Genomic DNA, 18,160 nt, shown 5'->3' with positions numbered 1-18,160 from the left:
CATTCTTTAAATGAGAATAATGAACTTGTTGATCATAAAAGTATTTTATTAGAAAACAAAATGCAACAGAGCAATAACCCAAACACAGCACAAGCAGGTCTCAGTGTGTGTGGTATAAATTACCCTTTGCAAACCGCCCTTTAGATGATTAAAACATTCTTAGGCTGTCGACGCACATTTGTGGATTGAGTGGCTCTGCTTCATCTTAACTTGCTGTGCTCAAATTCCACATATTCCAAACTGTTGTATGAATACAGCTCACCAAGATGATTACATTTGGAAACACTGGTCATATTTCAGTAAGCATGTAGTAATTTTTACACTGTCTGATGTACAGTTTCTTTGTAAATTACATACATTATGTGTGGATGTTTACGTGTTTTCAGCACAGACTTCAACCAGTCCAGCAGAGAATTCCACTCAGACCACTTGTGTGTAGACAACCTTAGGAACATTATGTACAAACCCATGTCTTCCTGGGGCAAAAAGAACCATAGAAAATTAAAATGCCATTTTTTCCACTTTTCAAATTTCAAGTGAAAACTAACAATGGTCTAATGGGGAGTGACAAAGGCAGAAAAAACAATGAAAAGCAACGTTACATTGGCCAAAGACAACAATTCCAGATGTCTGCTGTGCTAACATACCCTTTAGCACAGGCGACAGGAGAAACAACTGGGTAGAAAACAGGGAGATAAACAGGGGTAGAAGTAATGTTGCTCAAAAGCGACAATTACTCAGTGCTCTGACTCCGTCTGCGTTCACTATGTTTACTATGGTCATTACTGGACTCCCGCTGATGGTGGCTCCTCTCTTTGCTACGACTACGTCTGTGAGATCGCTGTTCTCCATCTCTATCCCTGTCCCTTTCTCTGCTGTGGCTTCTCTCCCGTTTCCTGCTTTTCTCTTCCCCTCCACTTTTGTGCCTCTTCTCCCTGCTTCGACTCCGGCTGGACCGCTTGGCCTTCCTCTCCTCTCTGTGCCTCTCCCTGTCGTCTTTATGCCTCCGGTCGTCAGTCTCTCCCCTGCTCTTTTTATCCCTGGACCGCTCTCTCTCTGTCCCCCTGTCTTTGTGGTGATCCCTGTCCTTCCTCCGGCTCCTGTCGTCCCCTCCGTCCCTCTCTTTGTCTCTTCGTTCGTTCCTTCGGTCCCGGCTGCCGCTACGACTCCTTCTGCGTTCGCGCCGGTCTTGGTTCCTGTCGGTGCTGCGAGATCGTCGCCTCTCCCTTTCTCCCCGTTCTCCTCTGTCCCTGTCTCTTTCCCTGCCCTCCCTCTCCTTCCTCTGCCGGTCACGTTCTCTCTCCAACTCGCGATCAAAGCTCGGGCCGTGGCGTTCTTTCTCGCGATGGTGGCTCCTGCTCCTTGAACGCTTAGGAGACCTTCGGGGGCTCGGTGTTCGTCGTGGGCTCCTGACAAGACACAGTACATTCAGCTTCAGGTAAGTGCAAATGTTTTCAATATATCTGTAGCATATGGCCAATTCATCTTACAGTCTACTGTACATACACCTAGTTTTTTCACAAAGTACTGGGGGTGGGCAATGCGTGAGACCAGAGAAGGGACTTCAGACAAGGGGGCGGCAGCACTTAAATTCACTTCTTTTATTAAGTAAGAAAGTAATACCAACACAGTGACAACTATTTGAAACAATCATGTCTGTCTGGGTCACATTGATCACTTTAATTAACACTATATTTGAACTTCTAATTTGTCTAACATCAGTACTACAGGGGTTTGTCTACCTTAAGCAGTCAATAACAGGAAAGAAAGATGCATATGGTGCATTTTTTTGAGCTGAGATTTTGTGACCTGTTGCATTATGAATGTTATTGTTATTTAAAGACGTGCAATATCATGACTCACATTTACAAGAGGCAATAATTCTCATACATCTGCTCATAACTTGAGCACAGTAGTAGTTGACAGTTTATTTCAACAGCCTTATCGTACAGTTTCTAAAACATAAAAAACACTATGGAAACTGTCGCCTCCAAGGCTTATTGCTGACTTCTGTTATTCCCCTTTGCACCGGGCCATTGTGTGGCTGTTCATGTTTGTACCACGCAATGAGGGCAGACTTCACACCACAAGTGTGCATTCATTTTGTCATTTTCCATTAAAAGAAAATGATTTGAAAATACATGAAACACCTGTCTTAGGTAAAAAAAAATCCCAACAAATACTGTTACCACTGTAGCTGCTTATATAAAATAGCACAAAAATGATATTTACATTTAGCTTTCGCTGTAATTGTATCAACCACAGTTCACCTATATGGATGCTCTTCCTGATTCAAAAATGTAAGAATATGATAAAAGGTGTTGTCAGTTCCTGACAGCTCATGAAAACTTTGATCAATAGTAGTACAGGTAAACAGTTCTACGAAATGATGCAATCAGTCCAAACAACTGACAAAATATCTCCGGGTGCATGAGTTGAAAACAGTGACAGCAAGATAATCATGATCAGAGTTGGAAATGGATCTCTTTGTAAATTGAGTGAGAGATGCTCTCTAAAGAAGGAAAGAAAGGAATTAGTTGAAAGACTTACCTGGAGCGACGACGTTCCCCTTGCCTCCCTGACTCTGTGAATGTAGCTTCTTCATCTTGTGTCTCCTTCTGAGCTATCTTACGAGGTCTAGCCTTTATCTGCTGGTCAATAATCTTCTGCACAGGCACTGGGATACGGGGAAAAAGAGTGGAGAACCACTCTAGTTTGGTCAGGAAGGAGCGCAGCATCTCTCCAATGGTCATGACACAGCCACCTCCTGCCTTCACATCAAGCTCCTAAAATCAAATTTTGAAAAAAAAAAGACAACATAAAAGCTCAATCAGTACACACAGTCAACACATATTTCAAAATTATAACTTTTTCAATGTTTCCTCAAATTATAAAGCAATTTGTGATGACCAAGTACTGAACCTTCACCTCTGTTCATCTAGCTTAATCTCTCATCAGTTATATGTACCTGGCTTTACATCTGTTAATTCTAAATAGAGGAAACAAAAGTATGCATCTCACAAAAAGTTGGCCTTATCTACTGTACCTTGCAATTCCTGGAGTCTGTGTTTACAAAGTGAGCTTGAATAATCAAAGAGATGGGAAAATGTATTCGACACTTTTGTTTCAATTATCCGTTTAAAACAGCACCTTAAAACACTTTTTATAGGCCAGAAATGAAGGGAAGGAAAGCAGTTTCTAAGAATACTATATCTTCATTATGCCTAAGGAACAAAGAAAGCAAAGCCACCCTTCAGCAAAATGAATATTTATGTGGTTATCAGGGAAAAATGCCCACAGTGTAAGCACAGAATGGAGCAGGTACTTAGGTGCACACCAGTTGAATAATTAGTAATTTTATGATAGAGAACAGCTGCTTTGCACTCACACACACAAACCAACAGTGCTGAGATACAATATCCAATTCACCTGCTGCACATTGGGCATCTAAAGAAAAAAACATGGGAATTAACCAGTGGGAAGGACTTCATATGATCAGTTCAAATAAAATGCAACATAACATGAAAGGAGGCCTGGTTGCACATCTTGTGACCAAATTATACTTTAGTTACTAATGCAGAACACGCAATAGAATAAAAAACTCATTATAATCATATACAATATGTAACTGTACATGTAAATGTGACTGCTCCAATGGCCAGATAGATAATTTAGTTTTGTGCAACAAGTCCTGATAAATCTTGTAAAAAGAAAAATATAAATAAAAAACAGAAGGCATGCCTTGATATCACAGTGCACTATCAAATTGACTCAGCATCATATATGGTACTTACCCTGATAAATATCAGCAGCACAGCAGTGAGAAAGTAACCTAGCTATTCAGGCTTAAAGGACAATACTGGGAACAATTAAGCCAAATGAAGGCAAAGGTGAAAAATCAGCTATGAGCATCACAAGTGGGGGAAACTAATAGCTTAACTGTGTGTTGCAGATCTAATCATTTAATGAAGAGAAAATAAAAACATTAAATTATTACCCGAGGTGACATACCTCCTCATCATCCAGGAAACCATCATACCATTCTATCAAATCTGTTGGGGGCTGCGTGTATCTGAACAGAAAAAAAAAGAAAGAGAGCACAACATAAACATTGTATTCAAAGATTCTTATTCTAATATTCACAAAGTTTAAGTATGTAATAATATGGTAGTCATTTTCGGGAACTTTACACACATTATATAAGATTTATGCGAGCCACTGCAATTACGTGTCATTTCCGATTTGTATTAATAATTAGTGTTATCTAGTTACCACCGCCAAGGAGGTTATGATTTTGCCGGCGGTGATTTGTCTGTCTGTCCGTCCATGTGCAAGATAACTCAAAAAGTTATGGACAGATTTGGATGAAAATTTCAGATTTCAAATGTTGATACAGCCACAAGGAACAAATGATTAAATTTTGGTGGTGATCGGGGCACTGATCTGCTTTGGTGGAGGTCTGAACTCTCCAAGTGCTTATCTAGTATAACTGATATAATGCTGTGTAATTTATGTAATACACAGCCTACCTAAACCATGGTAACATTTTACCTGAATTCAGCTTTTACAACAAATTATTTCTCTGAAACATTAGCACAATTTAAGCCAAAATGATACCACTTAACTAACACCCACAAAGTATCCACAATTTTATTTACAAAAGAATCTTACCTTATATACATGAAGCCAAGTGCTCTGATGTATGGAGAGTCTGTGTGAGTGATGAGACCCATCAGCTGTTTGCGAGTCAGCTTCAGAGTAAACAGTTTGTATAGAAGACAGAAAGCAGTTGACACAATACCACCAGTCCCAACTCCACGCACCTAGAAAGAACAAAGACATATTTGCAAAGCTCATTTTGTGATATTAAGCCGAGTCTGTACACAACATCTGGTTTTCTGTGACATGTCACAAGTACATTAAGCCAGATCCCATCAAACAACTTACACTGCCCTTATTTATGAACAATGAGTTGTACACAATGTTGGGGAAAATGATTAGGAGTGATGAGAAAAATAAGGGAAAAGATGGGGAATACAAAAGGCACGTACTTCTCACTTACCCCTCCGCACATTCCAGTCTGGCCTGCGGTCTTTCTGCTTCCCTTTTCCCAAGGCTCAACGTGAGTCACCTGTTTGCACACAGAGAAACCCGTTAAATGGGTAAACAGTCATTCAACAGACCAAAGTAATACTGCCAGTGTGCACACCACGCGTCTCTTAATGTATCTAACATTTAACTTACTTTGAGAAATGACAAATAAGTTTTCTCATCTATAACGACTTTCAAATACCGCCTCTTTCATTGTTTTAGCTAGCTCAATGGCTAGCAAACGTACGATCTGTAACACGAACACTCATATTTTCAGCGATACACACTTACATATGTACACAAACAGATGATGAATTACTAAATTTTAAGTCACGTAAGTTACAAATTTATCTGGAAATAATGGGCGATACCCGTTTCCAATCTACAATATTTGGCGACTGAAACACGCTGCTATTTCAATACAGTGACGACAGCGCTAGCTAGCAATGGTTATCTAACTAGCATGCGGGTTAGCATCTGCTAATATTACCTTGAAATAGATTTCATCCACAACTTCGTGGTAGGTCTTTAGTTCATAAAGCTGAACTTTGAAATATGGTGAGGATAGTACATTGGTAAGAATCATTGGGTTTAGGTTCATAGTCTTTTCGTTACCCCACAGGGGCAATACATTTCCATGTTTCCCTGGCGCAGGCTTGCTAACGGCCTGTGTTGGTAGCTGGTTGCCGACGTTAGCCATTATAGCAGAGTCCCGCGCCGTTGAACTTAGGTTGTAGTTAGCGTGTTCCCAATTACAGCTCCATTGGTATTTAATGGTGAATTCCCGACCCTTCGAAAAAACGCCTGATAAGTTAAGCTTATTTTTGGTTAAGTTGATCCGTAGAACTTCCCGCCGTCGTTGTAACTACGGTGCTTCTTGAGGTACCGGAACTGGAGTCGTCCGTGCTCCGTGGTGCAGTAACTATGCTGCGTACGTCAAAACGGTCAAGTTCCGTTAACAAAATAAAAGCATCTATTCATAGATTCTATCATTTAAACTACTTTCATACACGAAAAAGATACATATTTGTAAGTATATGCCTATCTTGTTATTTTGGTGCGTTTAAACACTTCCATGTTCTTTATTTGCATTAAAGATCATCCTCAAAGGCGTTTAATTTGAAAGTCATATTTGCGGAAGTCATCATCTCTGATTTGAATGACCAGTTAGTTTCATTTCATTTTAATTGATATAAACATTTTAACAAACAACTTCCATGAAGGTAAAAAAAATTTATTGTTTGAATACATGAACTGTTTACATGTGGCATATAGATCATCCAACAACTGTCATATGTACAAAATAATTTATGTTTCACTTTGCAGAAAACAGTCCTAAAAATACAAAATACAGATAAATAAAGAGAAAAAACTGTTAAGTAGCCATAAAGCTCTCAGTTAGGTAAATGAGAGTATCCAGTGGGCTTAAGATACTGATCTGATGCACAATGATGATGTAACTATTGTATATAACAAAAAATATACAAACTTGATACATTCCTGCTACTTACATATAAATAAGTTACATCATATTAGTCAGCATTTAAGGCAACAAAACTGCAACAATTTGTGAAATAACCTTTATGCGCTCAGTATAAGTGGTTTAAGAGAAACAACTCATCCCTTTGTCAGTTATTTTAACTCAATCACCCAGTTATTTTACAAATAAAATATTAAAAAATACACTTTGGTACCAGTGATAGAGTGACACAAAATAGAATATTGTTCTAAAATCCTTTTTTTCTTAAATAATGGAGTTAAAGGTCATTTTAGAGGGGTGAACAGAGTTAACTCAATATGAACGAGGAAATACAGTACTTATCCACTTAAATTTTCATTGAGCAAAGTGATCAACAGATACTATGTCAATATGTCAGATATCACCAAAATGTCCCACAGTAATGTTTTCTTCAACACCAAAGCTTGGGCACTAGAGGGCTCTCCTGGATAAAAAGACGCTATAGGTCAGATACAGTGGGGTTGCATAAGAGTAAGGAAATCTCCTGGATTGAGTGAAGAGCAATTTCCAACATCAGCTCCATTGCTCTGTCTTGTGTCACCTCAATGGGTGTAATACAGCACCCACATGCCTTCTAAAGCCTAGCGCTTGATCACCACCTGCTCAAAGGCCCCAGCTGCGACCCTGAAACAGAATGCCACAATGTCTTACACGGCAGGAAATGAAGGTGGCTATGATATGAGTGAATTGTGTCAAAGTGAAAGTCCCCAAACATTAAATTTGACATGACAAAAAACAACTTATATGTTTAATATGAAGCTGTGAATCTAATTTTTAGCGTAGTTGTAATAGTTTCCCCAATTGTTGTGAATGCCTTATGTGTGACACCCACAGCCCGCAGTTACATAAGACACACCCACCTTGTGTGTTGGCTTCCCAAGGCTGTACTCCCACCAGGACCAACAAACAAGCTGAGCCCCTCCTCTATAGCAACACATACACAAACACAAATTAGACACTAAGATACTACCATTTAAACTGCACAGGTGGAAATACGTCAATTTCTAAGAATGCTAAAAATAAATTGCTAGTCTGGTATTTGTACACAAGCTGATAATACAACTGACAGGTAGGCATACACAACTATGAATGATACATTGTGATTGGACAAGCATAGGGGAAGTAGGCTACTAAAGAATAGTGGAAAATAATGCATCCCTTACAAAAAAGTGTCCAACACTGATCACAGTGAGGAAAGAGGCATCTGTTATTTTCCAAGAAAAAGGAGATATGGCAGTGACACTGTGTGCTAAATGCAATTCAGCCTCTTTAATCCCTTATCAAATTGACTTTTTGATTAAAGTTAAAGTTTAACTCAAACATGTATCTTATTTACAACATTATCTTTACTTGGGAGTATTACAGACATTGCATTGTTGCATTGCAACACCTCAAATTGGCTCTCTAGGCAATATTCCCAGCCAGCACTAATAAATCCACTAAGTTATGGATTAACTGTACATACCCTCTGCGCTGGAGTCCAAGAAGCCATGGCTGAAATCCTGGCTCTGCAGGATTTTCTCTATTATATCATCGGCGTCCACTCTTGTGGCATCAACCCGCTTCAGCTGATTCTCCATTGAATTCTGTTTTATTGGATGTCTGATGGAGAAGCATAAGAAAGCGTGAAAAATTGTATTACAAAAGGGCACATGAATGCACAATCCATTTGTGGTTGAGATTTGAAACCTCTGTTATTAAGATATTTAATCAAAATTTTTTCCAAGTCATCTCTTCCTCAAAAACATTTTGATGGAGAGATGCAAAATGCAGTTTTAACTTTGTCTGCTAAAATTGCATTTTGTATCTTTCCTACATTATTTTTCAACCTGTGGACCTGAATAACTGTGTATTACCTGATAACCTTAATGGGAGTGGAAGGGTTTTCAGGGGCATGAGGGCCGGTTGCAGAAACTGGGGGGGTGGACCTGTTCTCCCTTTCTCCTCTCTCTGAATGCTGCTCACTGGGTTCCAGGATGCTACCAATGCCTGTGGAGGCAGAACCTCCTGATGGGCTCCTTCGATGACTCAGTTCTGTTAAACTGGAGTGATTTGAACTGTAACCTGCAGGAAAGGAAAATATAAAGTGTGAAACATTTCATATATTGTAAGTACATGTCATAAAATATGTATGTATTTAGATATGTTAATGTAGAAATGTTACTCCAGCTTTACAATGTGTCAAACAAATACGATAATGTTGTTAATGAATATGTATCTCTGTGCTTCATACCTGAGATTTTTGAATGCTGACTTGCATAGCTTGATGTTCTGGAGTGTCCATAGGCCACCAACTCCTCTGGGACAGATACTGACTTCCCTGGAGTTTCTAAAAGATACAAACTGCAAACTTTTTCCAGGCCAAGTAAAATCTGTAAAAACTACTGTGATTGTTGTTAAAGTGAACAAATATACTATCCTCACACTGTTAGTGCTGGTTATATGTAAGCTTAATTATATCACTAACTCTAACATGGAACAGAACTGAGCAGCACCAGAGTCAGCATGTACCTGTGACTGTATGGGAAATATGCAGGTCCCCGCCTTTTCTATCTTCAAGGAGAGACTCAGCTTCAGCCTGCGGAATACCCAGTGTCATAGCTGTAGATGGGGGTCTGCAGTGAACACAGGAAGAAGTAATATTACTGAATGGGAGTAGCTAAGGTATTGCTCAGAGCTGTAGAAACTGACTCATCTAAATGTTCAACCAACAGTGGTTAAATGATGTGGTTACATCATTAGTCCATAGAACTTTTTCTCAAAGGTGGAGAGGCAAACAAAGAGTGACATACAACCGGTTAGCAGGGTTGTAAACGCTCCACACACAATGAGTAACACTGTGTGGTAAGAATGACAAGGCTGTCCTTGAGTTTACATGTAACACATTTCCTAGGTAGCGACAGAGTGTATTATTACACTAAATGTGAGATGGAATGTGAAGAAAACAGAGAAAGATGTAAATTACTGTTCTATATTAAAGAAACCTAGTTGTTTGCATATGCTACAGGTTTGCCAGGAACGTTACTTCATGTCCTCTGAGACAAACTGATGTACTCATAGATCCTGATTTTCCTGAAAACACAACCTCAGGTTGAGATGATCTAATATGATAAATGTCAGGGTGAGGCATCATTAGTTCAGATAAAGCTGTGATAAGACTTAAGCAACAAAATCGTTCTTTTCAAACTTATACTCTGTGGACATCAGTAAAATCAGACAAGAATGTGCTTTCACTTTAGTCACAGACAGGATGTGAAGAAGACATCTTCCTTTGTGGTTGTGACTAGTAAGATGCAGACATTTTCAAGTGAAAACCATACTTCCTTAGTAACCGCAGAAGTAACATTAATTAACTAAAAGACATATTCTTTGACGAGTTTGGAGATGGTTGAATGAATGAATAAATTTTGTTATTGTTGAATGTATATCATTGTTTTTTTCTGCTATGAAATGGTGTTTGTGCTCCATACCATGTATTTGGTAATGAGCAAAATAAAATAAAATGAAATGAAGATGAGTAAACTTATAATGGGTTCTTACGTTTTAAAACAGGGGTCTCCAGACATGAGCTGTGTAGTGATGACAACCTGTAACACAGACAGAAAAGCTTATGCTAAGGTTAAGGATAAGATATAAAATAACTCTAGAATATACCTGAAGAATGTGCATTTGTCACATTCATTTCCAAGTTCAGACAGAGAACACAAGTTTAGACATGTCTTATATAGACTGAACAGACAGGATCTTCATCAGCACCATACATACTGCTTTCTTAAACACAGTGTCAAATATTGATGGTGAAAGTGCTGGTGACTTGCTCAATAGACAAACAGGTTGTCTTAACACCATGTGCTATATGAAAAATATTACTTTTGCAAAGCTATCCAAGAGTAAATATCAGAGTGAGCCAACAAATTCTCTGTATGGTAGAGATCTTTAAACCAAGAAGTTTCATACCATACATGTATGTCACAGGATAACATTCTGTTACTGTGCTTTGCTTCGCCATCATACCTTGAGGATTGAATTGTCCTGTCTGGTGTTCTTAGTGTCGTAACCCTCTAGGAGACACCGTCGTGTAGTGCTCCCAGACCCAGCAAACTCAGACAGGTTCAAGTCGGCAAAGCCCAGCTGCACAGGATTGTAAGAGACAAAATAATAATGAAGCCTCCTCAAATCACCAAATCACTATAATAATAAGAACAAGAATAAGAAAAACAATAATAATGATAACAACAACAATTATAACATATTATAATAGGGTGTTATATGAACTTAAACCAGAGCAAACCCTGTCCAAGTATATTCTTCAACTTTTCACTGAAGTTATTGTTTAACACAGCAAAGGGTTTGATTTGCTCATTTTTAATCAGTAACAGAAGCCGGAAGCTAGGAATGAAACACTTTCTCAGTAAACAGACTCACCTAACAGAAAAGTTCTCAAAGGGCACTTGGAGGCCAGTGGTTAAGATAACAGGTTTATGATAAGACTAATAATAAACCTCTTAACCTCTAAAGCTGCTATGTTTACATCAAAATCTAATTTACAAATGAGATACAAATGTCAGATGCCATTATTACAAATGAGAGAGAGAATACTACCTTTGCAAATGTTTTTCCACCCTTCATTTCCTGCAATGACAGAATATACAAACTAATTAGTGTTTCATTGCAACTACTGTTCCCACCAAAATGTTAGTGACTCCTGGCAGGACTATTGTCAATACAAACTGATTTGATGTGGTAGCAAGTTAACAGTAATTCTTTTCCAGCACATTCAAGCTCCACTAAATTTGGTGCGTGTATAAAATAACCATCATGTGTTTTAGCAGTATCGACAGATCTTGACCATAAGAATGTCCTGTACCTTGCGCACCGACACCCGACACACACAGGGGTCTAGTACACCTGTTCCAGCATTTGCACTCATCTTGCAGACAAAAGAGAATCTCCTCTTCCAGTGTACACAGTTGGCTTGGACAGGCTCCCTGTGAGAGAAGCATATTTGGAAATAGCACTACATACAGGAAACAAAACATACAGACAAAAGCAACAAATATTAATCACAAAATTCCCAGATCTTTGCTTTAATTGCCAATAGTATGTTAGGCTGGTGTGTCCCAGAGTGTAAAACATTTTGAAAACCAATGTTAGTTCGTTTCCATTGGTCAGTGAAATTATCTTTAGTGATGTGCCTTTTTGCTTTGTGCTATTTTCTTAAGTATACTCATACATGACAGATTCACTTACTTAGCTGTCAGAGGGAAAGAAAATATCTTAAATATCTTGGGAATTGCCACATAAACATTGAAAAACATTATAAGGAGGCTTGTAATTATCATTTATTTTTGAAAGTGAACAAGGTGCGGTTGGAGCAGGATAAGACCATGAACACAGTGTTTACAGACAGTTACCATGGCAAAGTAAAGAGAACCAGAGGTTGACGTGCTGTGTGACTGCCTGTTTTCCAGAGTGACTCATTAAAGTGTTACGTTTATAATTAAAGTCTGCAGGGAATTAACCTTTTCAGAGAGTTTTCTTGTCTTTTGTAACCAGTATTTAAACACATGAATAGAAATAAACATTTACTTACTGAATAGATAATAACAGGCAAATCAAAAACAGAGAAGGAGGTAGTCCCTGTAATGGAATTGAATCACTTTACCCTGATATTAATATTTTATTATATTTTTAATTTATTATTAGTTATCATTACTAATATTAGTAGCAGTAGTAATAGAACCACTAGTAATAGTAGTAGTAATATTTAAACTTATTTCACATCTGCTCCAGTTGTTGCCTAGCAACAGCTTCAATACACACTGAACTGGTAAACGGAAAAATGGTTTTATCCGTATGCTTTTGCATTACGGTATAACGATCTTACTTAATTTAACTTATTGTCGGTCTTGGTTCTTAAATCAAGTTAAATCACAGTTGGTTATGGCTTAGTGCCTCTTTCTAACAGAGAAGAAAACTTTTGTTAGGTAAGTTAATGCAGAATATTTGCAGTCTTAGCTGGTAGTGGAAGAAAATGGAGCTAGTTAGTTAATAGTTTGCCAAGTTCTGTGGCGTAAATGTTAACTACCTAACTAAAAACTTGCGCAAACCTAAATGTGGGAGAGCATGTTAATGTCTATTCGAGTCAAACAGTAAGATATAGACAAATCCAAAACAAGGAATCTAACAAAATTATTAGAAACATTACATCATTTTAACTTATCTTAGAAAGCTGTTTCGAATAACCGAACACAGCTGCTGCTAAAAATAGTCAAATGTCTTACCGTGAAGACTCCTCGGCAAAGCCACCATCCAAGAGTCGAACTTTACAGAATATTACTCCATTTACGAACGGCACCGATGACAGTTCCTCCAAGTCAAAGTCTACCTTGAATTTAAACCTTTTTTTCTTCATAAGAATAAACGACATTGTGTTTCCTGAGTGTACGTGACTGAGACACAACAAGTCCGGACTGGAGTGGAGTTAGACACACACAGACAGACAGACAGACAGACAGACAGCTGTACACTTTCCCTGCTCAGAGCTGTCACTGCCCAGATCACTCAGCTGTTACTTCTACTTCTGCCTACTCCACTCTCTAAATCTGCAGATCCAACCCACAGTTCAAATCTGTTCTCCACTCCCACACTAATGCATTTCATGACGTAAGGGAAAGTCCAACATGTGATTGGCTGCAGGAAAAACAGAGAAATTCCGAGGTCATGTTGTAGGCAGTGTCTCTCATTGAACTACTTCCAAACTATTACTAACAACCCTGTGACCAGAAATTAAGCAAGGAGAAGTAGGGAAAAGAACAACATTTAAAAAGCATCTGTAAACAAGAGGAAAGTGCTTCTTCTACTACATCACTGAAACCATCAATATAGAAAGATGTTTTTTATTTTCAATTCTCTAGAGCAGGGGTATCAAACTCATGTTAGTTCAGGGGCCACATACAATCCAATATGACCTGCAGTGAGCCGGATGATTAAAATAATAACACAATAGTACAAAAATAATATCAATTCCAAAATGTATATGTCTAATTTCTATGTTTTAGAGTGAAAAAAGTAAAATTATATTATCAAAATTTTTACATCCTTTAAAAAAATGTGGAAAAACATGAACAGCCATGACCAAAATGAAATTTATTTAAAAAAAAAAAAAAAAAAAAACTGCAATTTTAACAATTTATGCCATTATTTGGCCTCAGCTTCTCATTTTCACATGTTCATTACAACTTACAGATCACAGTGGATCTACAAATACACAAAACATTTAATAACAGACAGAATATTGGTACAATCACTCTTAATTCTCTTAAGACATCACAGGTTGTTCATATTTGTTCAGGTTTTTCACGTTTTTTGTAAAAGGCTAATTTGTAAATGTTAACATTTTTGTGTAATTTTACTTTTTTTTTGTTTTGTTTTGTTACACTAAAACAAAGAGAAAAGTTTGTGGTTTCATCATTTATAGGTTATTATGATAGCATTTTACTGGTCTGACCCACTTTAGATGGAATTGACCTAAAATTATTTTGACATCCTTGATTGTTAATATCTTCAGTGTAATTTTTGTGTTTCACTAATTCATCCTGCGGGCCAGACTGGACCCACCGGTGGGCCGGTTTGGCCCCCGGGCCGCATGTTTGACACCCCTGCTCTAGAGTGCAGGACATAGCCTACAGAGAATGGAAATGCTGTTTCTCTCTCAACTTGATACAATATGCCATGCTACTTAAATAAAAGAAAATAACAATAAAAAGTATAGAATAAATAAAGTATTATAACAGATTAATTAAAATAGATCTGCCAAAGATATAAAACAAACCTATTTACAATAGTGGCAGGAGTTCCAATACAGTAACGGTGATGGAAGTTGAGGAGGTGCAATATGGAAAAGTGTATGGCAGGGATCTCAAACTCATTTTCCTTCAGGGGCCACATTCAGCCCAATTTGATCTCCAGTGGGCTGGACCAGTAAAATAATAACATAATAACCTATAAATATGGACAACTCCAAATTTTTGTCTGTGTTTTATTGCAAAAAAAACCCCATTAAATTATGAAAATACTTACTTTTCTAAAGTATCCAAATAAAAAGATGTGAATAACCTGAAAAAACTGAAATTTCTTAAGAAAAATAAGTGCAATTTTAACAATATTATGCCTCAACTTATCATTTCTACATGTGCATTATGGATCAGATCTACAAAGACACTAAACACTTAGTAACAGGCAGAAAATTGTTAAAATTGTGCTTAATTTTCTTTAGACATTTCAAGCTGTTCATATTTGTTCAGGATATTCACATTTTATTGTTACAGGATAGTTTGTAAATGTAAATATTTTCATAATTTAATGTTATGTTTTGTACTAAAACAAAGACAAAAATTTGAAGTTGTCATTATTTATAGGCATAGTGTAATATTTTTTTTCACATCAAACCAAGAAGAAAATATGTGGGTTTTTATAGGTTATTCTGCTGTTGTTATTTGACTGTAGATCATATTGGTCTGTTTGTGGAACCTGAACTAAAATGAGTTCGACAGCCTTGACTGTGGAATTTTTGGACTTTACAATTTCATCCCATGGGCCACATTGGAACCTTTGGCGGGCCGCATTTGGCCCCAGGGCCGCATGTTTGAGACCCCTGGTGTATCGGGTATATGGACAACAGTGCAGTGACAAAAGCAGCAGATAAGATAATAGTGCAAATAAATGGTTATAATAAACATGATATACATACATAATTTAGTCTTATCTGAAACTACCATTAACTAATACTTAAAAGATAAGAGTTTTTTCATAACTAGGTAAATGTAGCTTGGTTTTGTCATGCTCAAATAAATGTCGATTTTCACCAACAGACAGAGGTAGAATGTCATTATATTGTATGTAAAATGCAAAACAAAAATTAGAGTTTACTTTGACTCCTATCCCTGATGTTCCAGCTGCATGAAATTCAAGAAAATGTTGATCCAGAGACAATTTAGGGCTAATAATATGTTAAAATGATGAAATGACAGAATTTAAAACACGTGATGTAAACCGAGGGGGCATCTAGGAATTAAAGATATAGTCATTTTGGAGTAAAAACAGGCAGAGGAGCTTCAGTTCAATGAGCCTGGATGTATTTCAGTGCATAAACAACAAGGGCTGGAGCCTCAACCAAAACACAGTGAGCTCTGATCAGCCAGAAAACACAGCTTTGAAAACTATCATTTATCTATAGCTACAGTTACAAGTGCCAGCTCAAAGGAGTTTTCATCTACAGTCCTGAACACAGTGTTTGTTTCTTCCAAAAAAAGACCTGGAATACTGATTGGACTGAGCTCACTCCACATTTCCACTGAGGTCCATTCCAGATGCCTCTGAACCTAGTGAAGTCAGTGCATTTGGACACAGTTATGATACATATAACATAGTTAAGACAGGTATTGGTGGCTGTAACTCTGTATTGCAGTATAGACAAACAGTAATCCTGGGCCCATGTGGTCCTATCAGTTATAGACAAATGATGGTTCTTGAAGCAGTGTCATCTGAGGGATCGTGGATCACAGTGTTCAGCTGAAGTCATTCAAACTTGAACTTAACCCACTAAAATACATTCTGACTTCTCAAACCTTTTGAATATATTATGAGTGATATAGAATGGTATATATCCTCCTGAGACCCAGTAAGTAAACATTTTTGCCATTTTACATTAAATAATTGCCTTGATTGGAAACAGCATGATGCAACAGTTTTTTTCAGAGACATTTTTTATTTCAAAATTAAAAAAAAAAAAAAAAAATACTGTCCTTTTCAGTGGACTTTTTTTTTTTAAAGCTGTGAAACTCTTGTCCACTACAGAGGACAAAAATGTGTTGCTGGATCTCTGGAGGATATAAAACCGTTCCTATCTGTCTTTATATATATCTTATATATATTGTTCTAAGAGTTCTATAGTTCTCTCATAACTTTAACAAACTGGTAATCCTCGGCATATCTTTGTTCCTAAAGGAATACTTCTTCCAATGCAGCTTTTGGACCAAATCATGTTTTCAGTCAACCTTTAAATCACATTTATTTACCAAGCTTCAGTGAAGTGTCAATAGGTGGGAACAGACAGACTATCGACAACAATAACATACTCAAAGAAGTATTTATTATCGGTAAAAACAGAATAATAAAGTATCCTTTAGCCATTTCATATTGTAATGCCCATTTTGTTGGATAGATTTATGTACTTTCAGGCTAAGATAAGATAACATATTTTAAACTATGAAATATTGTAGGCTATGGAAAAAATACTAAAATACAAAAAATATATGCAGCACACAAGATAAAAGGGCAAATACATAAATACAAATGTATGTAGAAGGAAGAAGTAGCTTTACTATATACAAATAATTCACAGTATTGCAGATGTGGATAAGGTGCACTAGTCCTGCTAAGGCTCAATGTTGAGCAGATAGCTTGGAGGTAAAAAAAAAAAAAAAAGGCTGAGTAACATTTGGAGAGAAATTTTTTCACCTGAAGTGTGTACTTCAGCTAGGTACTGATCCGGGTAAATACCCCTTTAATCTGATTTTTTTTCTTCCTTCCAACTTTATTGAAAACATTTAAGTATACAGTACAAAAATTTGAACAAACAATAAGATGTCGAAAAGGAAAAAGCATTTGAACATATAAGTTTAAGAAATTAATGCATAGATTTAAAGATACAAAGCATAAAATACAAATAATAGTATAAAAAAGTAAATAAATAAATAAAAATAACAACAACAAATATAAATAAATAAATGCAACACAGTTCAGTCAATATTAAAGAATTGTTTATAAATAGCCAGGGTGTTAGAGCTTTTTTTTTATTATAGATAAATTCTAAAGATTTAATATAATTTTCAAATTCCAATAGGAAGATTTTAAAAATTAGGTATGTTTTAGTATATTTATTTTTATGTATATAAAATTTTCCAAATAACCCCTTTAATCTGTCATGGGGGTACACTCTAATCCACAGGTGTCAAACATGTGGCCCAGGGGCCAAAATTGGCCTGCCAAAGGGTCCAATCCAGCCGTTGGGATGAATTTGTGAAATGCAAAAATTATACTAAGATGTCAACAATCATTTTAGTTCAGGTTCCACATTCAGACCAATTCAATCTCAGGTGGGTCAACCTATAAATACTCACAACTCCAATTTTTTCTCTTTGTAAATATAAATGTTTTCATATATTTACACTGAAACAAAGTACAATATTGCAAAAATATCTGAATAACCTGAACAAATATGAACAACCTGAAATGTCTTAAGAGAAGTAAATGCAATTTTAACCCTTTCATGCATGAATTATTAGAACCTTAATCAAGATTTTTTTCTTGAGTGATTTTATTCCTCTTTAGGCTTTAAAAAAATGGGATTGAATTTTTTTTTTATAAAGCTATTTTTCATGGAGTTGCAAAAATGAAAAAATAATGCAAAAATTAAGAAAAAAAAAAAAAAGCTTGACACCATGCATTTAAATTTTGAAGCAAAGAAACATGTATTTACAGACCTAC

General features: G+C 36.7%; 2 protein-coding genes across 2 annotated transcripts; both read right to left on the bottom strand.

The window, feature by feature from the left end:
- Nucleotides 1-28: 28 nt before the first annotated feature.
- prpf38b (pre-mRNA processing factor 38B) lies at nt 29-6,004 on the bottom strand. Its single transcript, XM_030160235.1, has 6 exons — nt 5,582-6,004; nt 5,063-5,131; nt 4,672-4,823; nt 4,012-4,072; nt 2,551-2,786; nt 29-1,409 (listed from the first exon to the last, which is right to left on the bottom strand). Exons 1-6 carry the CDS (start codon nt 5,789-5,791, stop codon nt 734-736), a joined length of 1,404 nt encoding a protein of 467 aa, XP_030016095.1. The 5' UTR covers nt 5,792-6,004; the 3' UTR covers nt 29-733.
- A 305-nt stretch (nt 6,005-6,309) lies between these two features.
- On the bottom strand, nt 6,310-13,187 carry LOC115437115 (protein FAM102B-like). The gene is made up of 11 exons (XM_030160236.1): nt 12,895-13,187; nt 11,478-11,598; nt 11,213-11,242; nt 10,625-10,741; nt 10,151-10,197; nt 9,122-9,225; nt 8,844-8,939; nt 8,467-8,674; nt 8,076-8,212; nt 7,471-7,534; nt 6,310-7,234 (listed from the first exon to the last, which is right to left on the bottom strand). Exons 1-11 carry the CDS (start codon nt 13,038-13,040, stop codon nt 7,192-7,194), a joined length of 1,113 nt encoding a protein of 370 aa, XP_030016096.1. The 5' UTR covers nt 13,041-13,187; the 3' UTR covers nt 6,310-7,191.
- Between the last annotated feature and the right edge of the window lie 4,973 nt (nt 13,188-18,160).

The sequence above is a fragment of the Sphaeramia orbicularis genome, chromosome 17 (genome assembly GCF_902148855.1).
Source record: "Sphaeramia orbicularis chromosome 17, fSphaOr1.1, whole genome shotgun sequence".
Taxonomy (NCBI): domain Eukaryota; kingdom Metazoa; phylum Chordata; class Actinopteri; order Kurtiformes; family Apogonidae; genus Sphaeramia; species Sphaeramia orbicularis.
Note: the sequence above shows the minus strand (reverse complement) of the source record. Positions and strands in the feature narration are given on the sequence as shown.

Coding starts and splice junctions, on each gene's coding strand:
- prpf38b (XM_030160235.1), bottom strand. CDS start 5,791: ATGGCTAACGTCGGCAACCAGCTACCAACACAGGCCGTTAGCAAGCCT. Junction 5,132..5,581: donor TGGATGAAATCTATTTCAAG/GTAATATTAGCA, acceptor GTGTGCAAACAG/GTGACTCACGTTGAGCCTTG. Junction 4,824..5,062: donor AGACTGGAATGTGCGGAGGG/GTAAGTGAGAAG, acceptor TGTTCTTTCTAG/GTGCGTGGAGTTGGGACTGG.
- LOC115437115 (XM_030160236.1), bottom strand. CDS start 13,040: ATGTCGTTTATTCTTATGAAGAAAAAAAGGTTTAAATTCAAGGTAGAC. Junction 11,243..11,477: donor GTCGGGTGTCGGTGCGCAAG/GTACAGGACATT, acceptor CTGTCATTGCAG/GAAATGAAGGGTGGAAAAAC. Junction 8,940..9,121: donor TATTTCCCATACAGTCACAG/GTACATGCTGAC, acceptor TGTATCTTTTAG/AAACTCCAGGGAAGTCAGTA.